Below are 14,585 nucleotides of genomic sequence, written 5' to 3'. Positions count from 1 at the left end.
CAATGGGGGAGAGAGTAACACAATAAATGCTTCATGCTTTTCTTGGAAATAAAGCCAACTTCTGTATTTGAAACCAGAACTGAAAAGGTGAATCTCTCTACAGCAGTTGCACCAATATACAGCTAATTCTGCACATGTGCACTTATTTTATAGCAGCAGGAGCCTACCCTTACAATATCTTGTGGTGATCTTGGAATCTCAGGGAAATAATCTTGTATGTGTTAACTAAATAAAACAAAAGGTGGAAGAGGCTGTATCAAGTTTTAATAACTACATGGAATTTATTAACTAAAAACTTCCCACAATACGCTGTACAAAGGGATAGACTAATCCAGAACCAAGAAAGAGGAAAGAGAAGCAGAGGAGCTTATGGAGCAGAATTTTTGTATCTGCATATTAAGATAGGACCATTGGGAGTTTGTTACATTTCAGTACTAATTAGGGAGACAACTAGCTTATTTCAGCCACAAAACATACCTCTTTAAAAGGACAAATCCCAAGCAGCATCCCTGAAAATGGGATTTAACTTCCAGTGTACCTGTGCCCCTCTAATAAGAGCTCAACAGTCACTGACAACTAGCAGCTGTTGCACGGTGGATAAGAATACAGATTAGCAGAAAGGATGTTTTACTGTGTATTATAATACACCTCTATCCTGATATAACGCAGCCCGATATAACACAAGTTCAGATATAACACGGTAAAGTAGTGCTCCGGGGCGGGGGGGGGCTGCGCACTCCAGAGGATCAAAGCAAGTTCGATATAATGCGGTTTCACCTATAACACGGTAAGATTTTTTGACTCCCAAGGACAGCATTATATCGGGGTAAAGGTATACTTGTACTTAACTGCTTTTCATTTAAGAATCTCACCTTCTTTTATAAGAAGTGCTTTTAAGTATTATCCCCATTCTACAAATGAGGAAACAGAGAAGTTAAGTGATTTACCCATTATCACACAGATGCAGCAGCAGAGCCAAGAATAAAGCCCAGGTTGCCTGACTCCTCCAGGATACTGTCAACAGGCCAATACTTCCTTTCCCTCCACCCAAATAAAAAAAATTAAGAGGTTCTGCGTATATGAGTAGCTCTCTGTGATTGCATTTGTGCCAGTAGTTAGTTTTTGAAACCAACCAAGTATGCCAACAGCTGCTCAATATCATGTACAGATATGATTCACTGAAATTGCACTACGCTGCCAATCAGTAAAAATACTAAGCACTGACAATTTGATTTCCCAAGATTTGGCATCTACAGTTGAGAACAAAATTGAGCAGGTGATTTAACACCTGTTATGGAGAAGACAATTATTTCCTCTCTTTTTAAAAAGAAAAGAAACGCGAGATCTTGAATATTTTAAAAGACTATTTTAACAATTATGCCCCATTTGTAATAGAGAGACATCTGTTTTGAGTTTAACATAAGGCCTGAGTGGGATGAAATTGTCTTGGATCCAACTTCTCTGTTTAATGATACTTTAGGTGTGAGAAACAGTGTTAACCTTCAGTTATGACTATAAACAATGTACATTAAAAACCTTAATGAAAACTATTCTATGCTAATACAACAAGCATCAACATACAACTTGCATTTTACAAAATACTGGGACTAGCTGCATCCCAAGTTATGTTTGATAGTTTACAATAACTCTGCACGTTGAACTCCTATCTGAGAAAATTTAAATTGGGGATCCAAAAATTATTTATCTTGTCTGTGTAACATCCAAAGAGAAAATGAAATTACATTTTTCAGACTGTCCATAATGCCAAGCTTTACTTTCAGTTATAATTTTAATACATATCCAAAGCAACTCCACTGATGTTCCATCAGATTAAAGACTAACTAAATTTGGAACCACATTACGAACAGTAATGATGCAAACTGTGTTAGATCCCATGTATCTGGCCCCTTTATTAAGACAATATACCTTGGAAATTTCCAGGATGATAGAAGCCAAGGCTGGAAAGACTGCTTTTGGAGAGAACTCTAATCCACAAAAGAGTACTGGGTTTCATCAATCTAACCAGAAGTTTGATTCAAACCCAAATGCTTATTTTCAAGCTCTAGTTCATAAAACTTTAAATAGAAACATCCACCCTAACAGATGCAACTAATTTTTCCTTCACTAGACTGTGTTAATTTGAACCCTTTTCCAAGCAGTAATCGCTGGTGCGCGTTGGATACGTGAACTCCAGCAGGATGTTTCAGATTTAGAGTTCTGTGTCCAGTCATTGTCAGTCACATGGTTATGAATTATGCAGGGGTGGAAGTGCCCAAACAAAAAGACTCAAGACATGCATCATCTGTGATTCAACTTCACACAGTAACAATTCAACTAGATTGGAGTTCTGTGGTCACTAACAAGCAGGACACATCATTAATGGGCACAGAGCACCATTCTTTCGGGCCTTTTTATGTTCTTATTAGAGAAGTAGACCCAGGGGCAGGATTGATGTAATGTTTTGTATATGGATCAACAACTCAATGAATACATACAAGGCAAATAGAGAGACTTAAACACATTTTCAATATTACAGCCAGATATAAGAGTAATTTTATCAAAAATTATTTTAACCAGATGCCATATTAATGTCATGATTGTGAAAACACACAGTTACAAATTGTCAAGTATCAGAGAGGTTGCCGTGTTAGTCTGGATCTGTAAAAGCAGCAAAGAGTCCTGTGGCACCTTATAGACTAACAGACATTTTGGAGCATGAGCTTTCGTGGGTGAATACCCACATGCACATGCTTCCGACGAAGTGGGTATTCACCCACGAAAGCTCATGCTCCAAAACGTCTGTTAGTCTATAAGGTGCCACAGGACTCTGCTGCAGTTACAAATTGGAGGATCTTGCTTCTGAAGAGACTACTCTCCATAGCAGAAAATAGCACACCTAGTCCTCCAACACAACATTCCAGAAGATTCTATCTGCTTGCACACAAAATCTGAATATGTGCATGCGTAAACAAGCTGAAAATCTGATAAACCACTGGATTTCTAGACACTGGCATTTGATGACAGAGCCAGGTGCAACAAGAAAACCAGTATAAAGTTCAGCCTGAAAAGCGGCCCAAGCATTATCCCTCCCTTCATTTTGGGAAGAAACCCCACACTCCTTCCTATAGCACTTCTCCAGAGCGGACATGAATACTGATTTCTGGGTCACTAGCCAATCACTTTCACCCATGGATCCCAAACAAGGCAGTAGAGTTCAGATATATTGTGAAACTGTCATGTGCTCATCTGACATGCCACCATACATTATAATAATAATAATAATCTTACATTGTTCTGCTAGTCAAACTGAGGTTAAAAAGAAGAGGTTTTTTCCTTAAACTTCACAAGTCACAAATAAAGAGGCTTCTATACAAATTGTCAGATACACAGAAGAGGATGAGACTTAATTGATGCTAAAATCTTAAGAATATTATATATAGCGCATGTGAGAGTGGGGATTCTGAGTGACAGATCCTTTTCTCCCTCTCATATCAGAGCAGTTGTTTGAGGGAAGAACCAAGTTCGTCTGAGAACCGACTGTTACAAGCACAGCCTTGGGATATGCTGGTTCTTTGCCCTGCTTACTGAGCCAAATCCCATTTGAAGCTGGCTGATCTGTTTGTTACCACAAACTAAGTTCACAGAACAGTGTTAGATAATCTTTTACTAAGCAAAGGAGGCAAGTCTGGGGGAACACTTTAATGGAATTCCAAGCTGCAAAATGGCTTCAGTTAATGGCCCCAATTTTAGCACACACAATTTAGATTTTAACCCAATGGGTAATAAACATCTCCAATTATTGTATTAATAGAAAAAATTGGTTTCTCCACCCCTTTGAATTTAGTGTTGTCTAGACACACAAAAGCTTTAAAACAGAACCCTGAGAAGATTTCAGCAAGCAGTCAACAGGACAAAAAAAAAAATTATATATATATATATATATATATATATATATATGCAGGAAGCCAATGCAAAATCCTGGCAGAGTATCACCACAAAAATCTGAACCACAAAAAAGCAGCTGCTGAGCTCTGCACCAGTCCCATTCTTTCCTTAGCTACAGAGAGCCAAGCACTTGAAATGCATTACTATACAGCAATTTAAACCTATGATTACATATAATGAATAGCTAGAAATAGCTTGTTCCTAGGTTTTGTTTTTGCTTGACTCCTAAATTGCACGTCTTCAGAGACAATTTGGATTTAAGATTTTTAAAAGAGCTTCTTTTTGCTCTATCAAGTGTACTTCAGAATCTGTTTTTTCAGCCTTTGGAAGACCTGAGCTTACTTTCATATGGACTCACAAAATATTGAAAAGGTGTATTAAAAGCTATAAATTAGAGGGCAAGTACGGCAGTATTTTCCATGGATGTAGCCATCCTTTGAAAGGCATGGAAGTCTCCCTCAACCACCCTAACCGGAATATTTCAGAGCCCCAGAAGTCCACCCCTGTCCTAGCCTCATGGGGTGACAGGGAAAGCACAGCTCCGAAAAGCTCAAAGCACCTCATTAACAGGGAGAATGGAAGCCAGGCACCAGTGCAGAGCCCAGCTAGAACTTTCTTTGTCCACTTCCTCAGAGGGGGGCATCATGGTGAGGGAAGATGAACCCCTTCTATGGAACAATATCCCAGCTGCCACACCTCACACAGCCAGCTGTGTTGGAGAGCGGTACCCCTTTCATCTCCCAGAGGCACGATATAACAAGGACTCCAGAGAGCACCTCCATAACCCCAGACCACAGTGGCCAAGCATATCTCCATAATTCATCAATTTACTTTTCTTTTTTGTACCTGACAGCTGCAGGGACCTACTCAATAGCAACAAAGAGTGGAGAACTCGAACCCCCTATCCCCTCCTATCCCTTTATGGGATAGACACCCCAGAGAAGGGACAGTTATCTGAGTTGTAAAGCTAGCTTACACTTAAACAATAATTTAAAAAGAACCAATAGTAATAGATAAAGGGGTAGTTGGGGACAATAAACTGCAAACCCAGCCTGACTTTTTCAAGGGGGCAAACATTCAAGGGGCATAGAGAAGTTGTAATGCAATAGGGAATTTTAAGTAGTGTGATTCAGAGTTCACACTGTTCGCCTATGTAACTATATAGTATTGTTACTGTCACCCTTGTAATAAACTAGGTCAAATTTGAGGGAGGACAATCAAATTTAAACAAGACACATGAGTAAACTCTTCAGGGCAAGGGACCCAACCCCGACTGGGTCTTTGTGGCTCTACTGCAATATAAATAAGGAAGAACTGAAGGGGAACAGTACCTTGCCTTCTTCCCAAAAGCATGAGCACCCTCACTCCTTGGCCAATTACCCTAATTTCTACTTGTATTAGAATCCAGAATCTGAAAGATTTGATACAGATTTTTCCAAAAAAAAAAATCAAATTAATCACAAACACGGGACTATGATACAACATCAACATTAAGGATAGCACAGTAGCACAATTCAGAGAAATACATTTCTTAACCACTGACTTTTGTAGTCTGAGTGTTTCAACCCACAGACTCTTGAGGGTCCATTTAAATTTGTTTAGGGGTCCACAAATGAAAAAAGGCTGAAAAGAGTTATGGAACCAAAAAAAACCTGCTTCTCTAATTTCTAGTAATAATCATTAATGTAGTCTATAGCACAGCTATTGTTTTTAGCATTAATCAGATAATTTTCTCCCTTCCTCAAGCAGAAATTATCCCTTGCTGCTAACAACTAGAATTCCTTTAACACTAACATTCAGTTTCAGAAGCATGAGCTTTTACTTCAGAATTTTCCTTCAACAAGGGTGGGTAAGAAGTACACCTCTACCCCAATATAACACGACTCGATATAACACGAATGCTGATATAACACGGTAAAGCAGCGCTCCAGGGGGCGGGGGGGGCTGCGCACTCTGGAGGATCAAAGCAAGTTCGACATAACGCGGTTTCACCTGTAACGCAGTAAGGTTTTTTGGCTCCCGAGGACAGTGTTATAGTGAGGTAGAGGTGTACCTGAATTTGGTTTGTCCCACTGGTAATAAAATCTCTACTAAGCACTTTTACTGAAAAGCCAACTGGCCCTTTTAAACTGTATAAAGGAGAGCAGAAATATACTGGAATTACAAATTAGAGGGAAGAACATTAATTTACAGGTAGAAAGCATTACTAGCTCTGTAACAAACTGAAACATGGAGGGGAGAAAAATCTAGTACCTTAAAGAAATTCTTCTGTTCACCTCAGAAGCCATGTTATAATACATGGAGACCCAATAAAAATATTTGCATCATATTACCATTGATTTTCAAGTTAAAGTTTACTTAGACATTCCTACAGAGTTTGTCCTAAGCATGATTTTATTAAGTTAAAAACAAAACAAAAAAACCCACAGATCTAGGTTTGTTCTGACATACTTTGCCTTTGACAATGGAAAACTCTGTCCAGCTGCAGCAAATTTGAGATAAAGTCCAGTTGAAGAACAAGAGATTATTAATCTTTAAAATGAAAAGACCATTCTGAGGAAAAACAAGTACAGTCAAACCTCGCAATAACACGCCCCGCCATAACGCAAAATCGCATATAATGCGATCATAAGTTGGCTCCCCTTTAAGGTCTAATACCAGTGGTCCCCAAGCTATTCGAACAGAAGAATATGGAATGACTGCAGGAGGGTTTTCACAAACTCAGCAGACTTGTTGGCCACATACAGGAATATTTGGACAGTCACAATACACAGCAATCCACCCAGATCTTAATGGGAGATCTGCCCACACACACCCACACCCACCTCAGAGCTTAAGAAGGTGAGAAGCTGAACTGTTACCTAGTTCAAAATAAAAAAAACAAATCTCAACGTGTGCATTTTTGCCTTTTATACCATATTAGAAACTAAATTCCGTGCAGAGTACATTTTGGTATATTTCATAAACTGGGGTGTCACCCTCCTATGTTTAGCCTTGATTTATAACACTGCCTCTTCAAACAGTCAAGAAAAGTTCTCCTACGTCCAGGAGAATACATTTCAATGTGTGGGTATGTGGTTAAGCTCATCTCTTTGAATCGCATTGATTAGATCCCAGCTATACTACTTCACTTTCTAAAACCTAACAAGAATCCTAGAGTGTTAACATACTAAGGCGGCAATTATGTAACACAATAACTAGACTAAACTATGACAACATTGTTTACAGTTTTGCATCATTAACCATTCTTCTGAAACAGGATTCTTCTTATAACAAGCTATGCTGATCAGAGCAGCCAGAGCTCCCTTGCAGCTCTACAGCAATCTTATCACTGCAATTAAACCTGCTGATCATCCTTTGTGTAACCAGGCAAATGGTTATACATATGCAAAATGGCTGTATTGATCCAATACATATATATTCTTTAAAATCACATTTATATAACATCTATAGATCCACTGTCTCTCAAAGAAAATGTTGAAGATGTTTTTCTTCTCGTGTCTCCTAAGTTTTTCTTCCTATGATAAAGGACACATGCATGAACAGTTTTATTTCTAATGTTAAGTAACATTTAAGATAACACCTAATGAAAGACTGGAAAAGTGATACTTTGTATACAGTCAATCTAAGTTACCCTAGGGCTAGTTTCTCCTCCTTGCATATAGGTCTTTCAAATAGCAACAGAAAAGGAGTTAAAGTGTTGTTATCAGATGTCAAAAACTGACCAAAGGACTTCTGAGCAGATCTAGAATCTACTTTTATTGATTATCCAGAAATTAATAATTCAGAGTGATAAACAGAAAAAGGTTTAGTGAAGTGGCTGTTTTCATGTATCCTTGAATAAAATAGTAGCAGGGAAAAAATAATTAGTTCTACACAGCCTATTTCTTAGTCAGCTGATTCCTCATGGGAACTTTTGCTCATTTCTGCTCCAGATTTTACTCACATTTGTTATTTTAAAACAAATCACAACATTCTACTGACCATAAAATATTAGCTAAAGGTTATATATGTTTCAACGTTATATCACAATAAGCTGCTGCTGCACTTCCAAGAAAATCTAGACTTTCGTGGGTGGAAAAAAGGCGTGGGGAATTATGTAGTCTGTTTTTAGAGGGAAGCCATTTGTAATTTCAAAAATTGCTTGTGGAGCCTCATCTGATAAAGAATCTTTGATGACCTTCAGATTTTTTAAGACAGTTTTACCTCCTCTTTACCAAAAGCTGCTCTCAATCTGACTGCTGTGTTTTTCAGCTTGTGACTATGGCATGATTTTCATATTTGTGCAGAAGGAAGTTTAAATTTAAAAAAAATATTTTGAACATGATTTTTTTTCCTAATAGCATTAAACAGGCTACACATGAACTACAAGACATTGCCGTTCAAGAGGAAATTGTGCTAGCAACACCTTGCAATCCAGTCATGGAGCTTATTGCAAACAGTCAACTATTTCAACAGGGGACAATATTTTTGTCACCAAAACTCAGAAGCCTTATGTGAATTGGTTGCTTGGTACAGAGACTGTATAACCATTGCATAACAAAAACAAACAAAACATGACTACTAGCAATGGTATTTGCACAACTCAGTAATGTAGTCATCTGTCACTCATCTTGGTATCAGTGTGTTTTCCTATAAGATGTATACTTAAGGGCTGATACTTTTTTACAATTGCTACTTTGAAATGTGTATTTGTTATCAGTAGGATTAATTTTACTTGTTTTGTAGTTAAAAAAAGGAAGATCACCAGCAAATATGCTTTACAAACTTATTGTTCCTTCACAATATCTCCTTGAGAATTTTCAGAAGCAAGGTGACTGGGCAACAAAATGGCAGAACTTTGATAAGCATGAAGTAATGCACACTGGAAACCATAATCCCAGCTATATTTACAAAATGATAGGGTCTAAATTAGCTGTTACCACTCAAGAAAGTTTTTGGAATCATCGTGGATAGTTCTCTGAAAACATCCACTCAATGTGCAGCGACAGTCAAAAAGGTAACAATGTTAGGAACTGCTAGGAAAGGGACAAATAAGACTGCAAATATAATGTTACTATATAAATCTCTGGTATGCTCACACCTTGAATACCGGGTGAAATTCTGGTCACCCCATCTCAAACAAGATATATTAGAACTGGAAAAGATGCAGAGAAGGGTAACTAAAATTATTAGGGATATGGAACAGCTTCCATCTGAGGAGGAATTAAAAAGACTGGGATTGTTCATCTTAGAACATGGGAGGATATGGTAGAGGACTATAAAATCATGAATGGTGTAGAGAAAGTGAACTTGGGAAGTGTTATTTACCCCTTCACAGAACTCAAGAAGCAGGAGTCACCCAGTGAAATGAACAGGCAGCAGGTTTAAAAACAAACATAAGGAAGTACTTCTTCACACAACACAGTCAACCTGTGGAATCATTGCCAGGGGGATGCTAAGAAGTCCAAAACTATAACAAGATTCAAAAAAGAATTAGATTAACTCATGGAAGATATGTCCATCAATGGCTATTAGCCAAGATGGTCAGTGGCAACTCCATGCTTTCAGATGCTGGGAGTGGACAACAGGGGATGAATCACTCAATGATTACCCTGTTCTGTTAATTTCTTTTAAAGCATCTGGCATTGGCCACTGTTGGAAGACAGGATACCGGACCAGAGGGACCATTGGTCTGACCACGTATGACCATTCTGATGTTCTTATGGTTAAGCTCGCTCCTGGAATATTAGCATGTTAATCACAAATCCGCCAGTGCATTTAGCTCTCCAAGTTAAAAAGAGCATAGACCAAAATTTAAATATCTTACCAACAACATGAATAGTAAGTCACTTCAAAAGAGATTTTCCAAAGTACTCCCTACGGGAAAGGCAAATATGCTATAAGAAACTGCAGGTGAATTTATTTCTGAATCTCAGAATTCATATTCACCACCTATTCAGTTCTTCTGCAAAGTAAGAAGTGTTTGACAATTGTGCCCAGACTGATTAGATGGTCACAGCCACCAGAGCATAAATATACTGCTTTGGATAAAAATGTATTAACACACTGAATCCTACTTTCAGAATCACATTCTGCATAGGAAAGCAGTATCTTACAGCCTGTAAGACAACAGATCCCTTCAAAAAAGCTTAGAATCAACCATTGTCATTGGTGCAAGACACCCCTTTTCAAGATATTTACCATCTTGACCTAAGAGGAAAGCATCTAAGAGCACTGTAACACATCTGGTAACTATAATATGAGTTCTCTTCCTCCAAGGAAACTGAAGTTTGCTAACAGTAGTTTAGAGCACCCATGTAATGATTCTCCATCTTGCCACCTCAAGATAGTAGCCTTTCAAAAGAGAAAAAGTATTGCACACAGGTCTGTTTTCCAAGTTAACAGTAAGCAAGCTAGCCAGATTCCTCTTATATCTTTGCAGAGTAAGATCTAGAGGCACAGAGACTTATGCACATGTTTAACTCTTTTCTGACGATGTTTTTTCCAAAAGTGATAGAAACAAAAATCACTGGCTTCTTTATTTGTTCTCCACTGTGCTAGGAGTAATTCAGTCATCAGGGGGCACTATCAGGCACTTTAAAACCAAAATGTGATTTTACACACCAAAAAAACAAAACAAAAAAGAAAAACCACACAACAGAAGTCTTGGCAACGACAGCTAGCTCAGCAGGCAGAGCATCAGGCTCTTAATCTGAGAGGACAAGATTCTAACCCATCTGGGCAGCCAACTTTTTATTAAAAATAGTCCTGCCCTGAGTGCAGAAGACTGGACCAAATGACCTCTTGAGGTCCCTTCCTGTACTACACTTCTATGATTCTAAGTGTTTTCATTTAAAAAAAAAAAAAAAGATAGTTTGGGAAGTAAGAAGTCCCTATGGTGTTTGCAATGCAAGCATTTCCATACTGTGGTAGTGCATGGAAAAGTAAAAAAAAAAACTGAAATCTATTATTACTGCTAGAGCTGAGTGAAAGAGTAAACAGTATAAATATTTTTCTAAATCACACAAAATTGGCTTGATGTCTCACAAGAAAAAGGCAACCACCACCAAAGAGCAGGTCACATAAAATCTAAGTCTGACTAGTGCAGGGCATAAACAGACAAGGACAGTGGGCAGCGGGGGGGGGGGCGAGAAAGGCAAACAAGAATTGTAATAATCAGTTACTTAGTAATGGACATACACATTTTGAACAAAACATTAAAAATGCAAGTTTGATATTTTATTACTTTCAGCCAGATTGTTGCCTTTTTAAGCTTTTCATTCTGACATGTTACAAAAAAAGCCTTTCCAAGGGGACACAGGATGTTAACACAATCGTACACACTTAGCACTTATCTACACAATTTTTGTACTGCTTTGACTTCCTCAGTTTAGAAACAGATCTAGTTAAAGCAGTAAGACCCGCTAGTGTGGATGCAGTTATGCTGGTATAAAGGTGATTAGATCACAAGCAGCTGTATTGGTATAAGCACTTTTATACAAGTATAACTACATCCACACTTTAACTTCATCAATTTCTAAACACAAAGTTAAAGCAGTGCAAAACTATGCGCAGACTATACCTTAGCCTTTTCCTCCAGAAGAAATCACCGTTCATCCAGAGGTTGGACTAGATACCTCCTGAGGTCCCTTTCAACCCTGATATTCTATGATTCTATTTAAAAAAAAGGAAAATAGCACTAGACACTGATGACACAACCTACACACCAGGGATAACTTTCTTATCCAGCTTCTTAGTACAGAGAATGAAAACAAAACAAGCCCATGGCATAACGTGACAACTACTGCAGACAAAAAATACAGCCCAACTTCCCTTTAATCAAATCAAATTTTGACATCAACTCTTGTCACAGCACTAAGCTTCCATTGACATTTCTAAAAGCCTATTACCAGGCCCGGTTTAAAAATGTTATCAAACAGGAGGGTAGTTTCATAGTGTACAGACATCCACATCACATAACCAGTATAACTGGTACGATTTATTGGGAGTTGAGAATCGAATAGATAAGACTGGGTTACTCAGATATGAGCCCTTAAGGGAAAAAAAAGTTGCTTTGCCAAATGAGAGATGTCCCTGGAATAAAAGCCATCAACTACTTTTCAGCATTGTATTTGTGTTCCCACCCCACAGTAGTCATACTACTGAAAGCCACTTAATAGAAACCAGTTGGAACTATGATTTCCCAGATTAACTTATTTTCATGGTTCACACAGCTAGATACAAGGAAATATCAGGAGTGGAAGGGTATTTTTAAAAGTAGTCAAAGAAAGATTGCATCTATCACACATCTACAAGTGATTTTACTGTGTCATTTCCAATTTAAGCCAACACATTTAAAATAGAGGAAAATATATTTTAGCCATTTTCCAGCTTCAACATGACACATAGGGACAAACTAGAGCAACCCCAAAAGATACATTCATGTATCATTCACCTTCCAAATGTAAAGGTGTTTTTAGACAAGTAATTCGCAAGTACATAACCATAAATGTGACAAACTAACAGCTTATAAGGAACACAATGTTCTCATCCATGCAGAGCATTGCAATCAGAATGTGCTGTATGCCACATGGCCCAGACTGTTTCACAAAAGGGTTGTCTGAATTTGCCCTCCTACAAAATCAAACTGCCAGAGGCAGACCCCATTTAAACCAAAAAGGCAACAGAATTTAGCAGCTGTTGCCCAGGTCTCTCTTCCAGGATTCCCTGGGCACTCACTGCATATAGAAATCTGTCTCCAGGATCCTAGCTTTTACTGGCCTCCCACCCTCAGCGCACATAGACTGGTCTCTGTATGTCTAGTGTATTTAGACAGGTTTAATTTTGCATAAAAATCTCCCACGGCTTAACAAAAATTTAAGATGAATGTAAATGTTTCAAGCTGTATGTGTCTGGTGGTTTTTTTTTAAACATTTCAATGAAACAGCTTTTGTTTGGATGCAAACCTTTCCCTGCAGTGTTTGCAACCCAAGTATTGCAGCACTGAGCTCATTCACAAGAGCCAGAAAGTGAAACTGACTGTGAAAATGATTAACCGGTTCTCATCTCCCAAGCTAAATTTAGGGCTAATTCTGTAAACAAACATTAATAGTAGATCGCTTCCCTCTCCGAGGACGGTTTTAAAAAAAATAATCTGTTAAGCTTGCAATGCTCCTTTTGAGACAGGAATGTACAGAATGCTTGAAAGTGGGCCCTCAACCTGCAAAGGGCCACCAGGTTTTCCGAATATCACCCACCTCCCTCCCTCCCCCAGGAGGGTCAACCAGGTTGGTGGGAGGGACAGATTCTCTCGAGGAGGATCCCCCGAGTTTTCCAAATCCATCGGCCGCCTCTCCATGGACAGGAAGTCTGGGGGAAGGGAAGCCACGCTCCCGCATGGGTCTCAGATGCCTCAGCCTGGCTACCCCCTCCTCACCCTGGGACGGCTGCCCGGAGGGGTCCCCAAACCTTCTCCTTCCATCAACTCCCCCATGCAAAAAAACAAGCGAGTTGGACAGGGGGGAGCCAGACATTTCCCGATTTCATCTCCTCCCTCCCATGCTCCTCTCAGGCCTCGCCCCCCGACTCACTTTCTCTTGTACTCGTCCCTCTCCCGCTTGACTTTGGCCAGCACGTTGTAGAGGGCCCGGATCTCGGGGGTGATGGTGTCGATCTGCACCCCGACGCCGTCCGGGTGGACCCAGGAGACGCCGGGCCCCTGCAGGGTCTCCAGGCCGCCGCCGCCGGTGCGGCGCACCTGGGTGTAGCTCCAGATGGTGCCCGGCAGGCGGCCGTAGTGCTGCGGCGGCGGGGGGGCGGCGGCGGCGGGGCCGGGCGGCAGGGCGCCCGGGCCGGCAGCCGGGGGCCCCGCGTCCGTCTGCACGGCCTGGTCCCGGGAGAAGGTCTTGTAGCGGAAGCGGCGGTCGCGCTCGCTCTGCTGCGCCTGCAGCTGCTTCTCCAGCAGCCGGTTGCGCCGCTCCAGCTCGTGCACCTTGGCCAGGAAGCAGCGGAACCGCACGTTCAGCCCCTTCAGCAGGTGGATGTTGGAGCCCAGGTCGTTCCGCAGCGCCGCGGTCACCGGCGGGGAGGCCGCCGCCGCCGCGGGGCTGCCGGGGCCCAAGGCGCCGGGGGCCGGGCCGGCGGAGAAGGCTCGCGCCATCTCCCCGAAGAGGAGCGAGTTCATCATCCTGCTCCCGGCCGGGCGGCCTCGCAGCGGCGGCGGGGGGGAGCCGGGGGCTGGGAGCCGGTCAGCAGCGGGGGGCGGCTCGAGGGGGGAATTCAACCGGAAGTGGCGGTGAGGCGGGGGGGGAGGGGGGCTGTGTCTGAGGTAAAAACCCGCCCAGGGTCGGTTCCCTCCCGCAGTCCGGCTGCCTCCGAGCGAGGGGGGCGCCCGGCCTCGGCTGCTCGCTCCTGCGCCAGCCGCCACTGCCGCATCCAGCGCCGCTGCCCGGCCCCTGACTGACTGACTGAGGCCGGCGACGCGGGGCGGGACTCGGCATCGGCACCCGCGCGAGACACGCCCCCTCCCCTCCCGGCGACGGGCTGCAGGCTCGGCCCCGCCCCCTTTCCGCCAAGTACGCAACGCCCAACTGGCCCCGCCCACCCCGAGCCGCCGCGCGCCCCGGCCAACGCCATCGTTTCCGAAACGGCCCCGCCCC

The 14,585-nt window shown here is 41.5% G+C and overlaps 1 protein-coding gene across 1 annotated transcript in view; it reads right to left on the bottom strand.

Annotated features, from left to right (window-relative positions):
• Positions 1 to 14,188, bottom strand: part of IFFO2 (intermediate filament family orphan 2) — a 52,546-nt gene extending 38,358 nt beyond the window's left edge. Inside the window, exon 1 of the mRNA XM_044995838.1 lies at positions 13,518 to 14,188. Coding sequence (XP_044851773.1) covers positions 13,518 to 14,113 — 596 coding nt within the window. The 5' untranslated portion in view covers positions 14,114 to 14,188. The remainder of the gene's footprint in view (positions 1 to 13,517) is intronic.
• Between the last annotated feature and the right edge of the window lie 397 nt (positions 14,189 to 14,585).

This window comes from Mauremys mutica, chromosome 21 (assembly GCF_020497125.1).
Source record: "Mauremys mutica isolate MM-2020 ecotype Southern chromosome 21, ASM2049712v1, whole genome shotgun sequence".
Lineage (NCBI taxonomy): Eukaryota > Metazoa > Chordata > Testudines > Geoemydidae > Mauremys > Mauremys mutica.
Note: the sequence above shows the minus strand (reverse complement) of the source record. Positions and strands in the feature narration are given on the sequence as shown.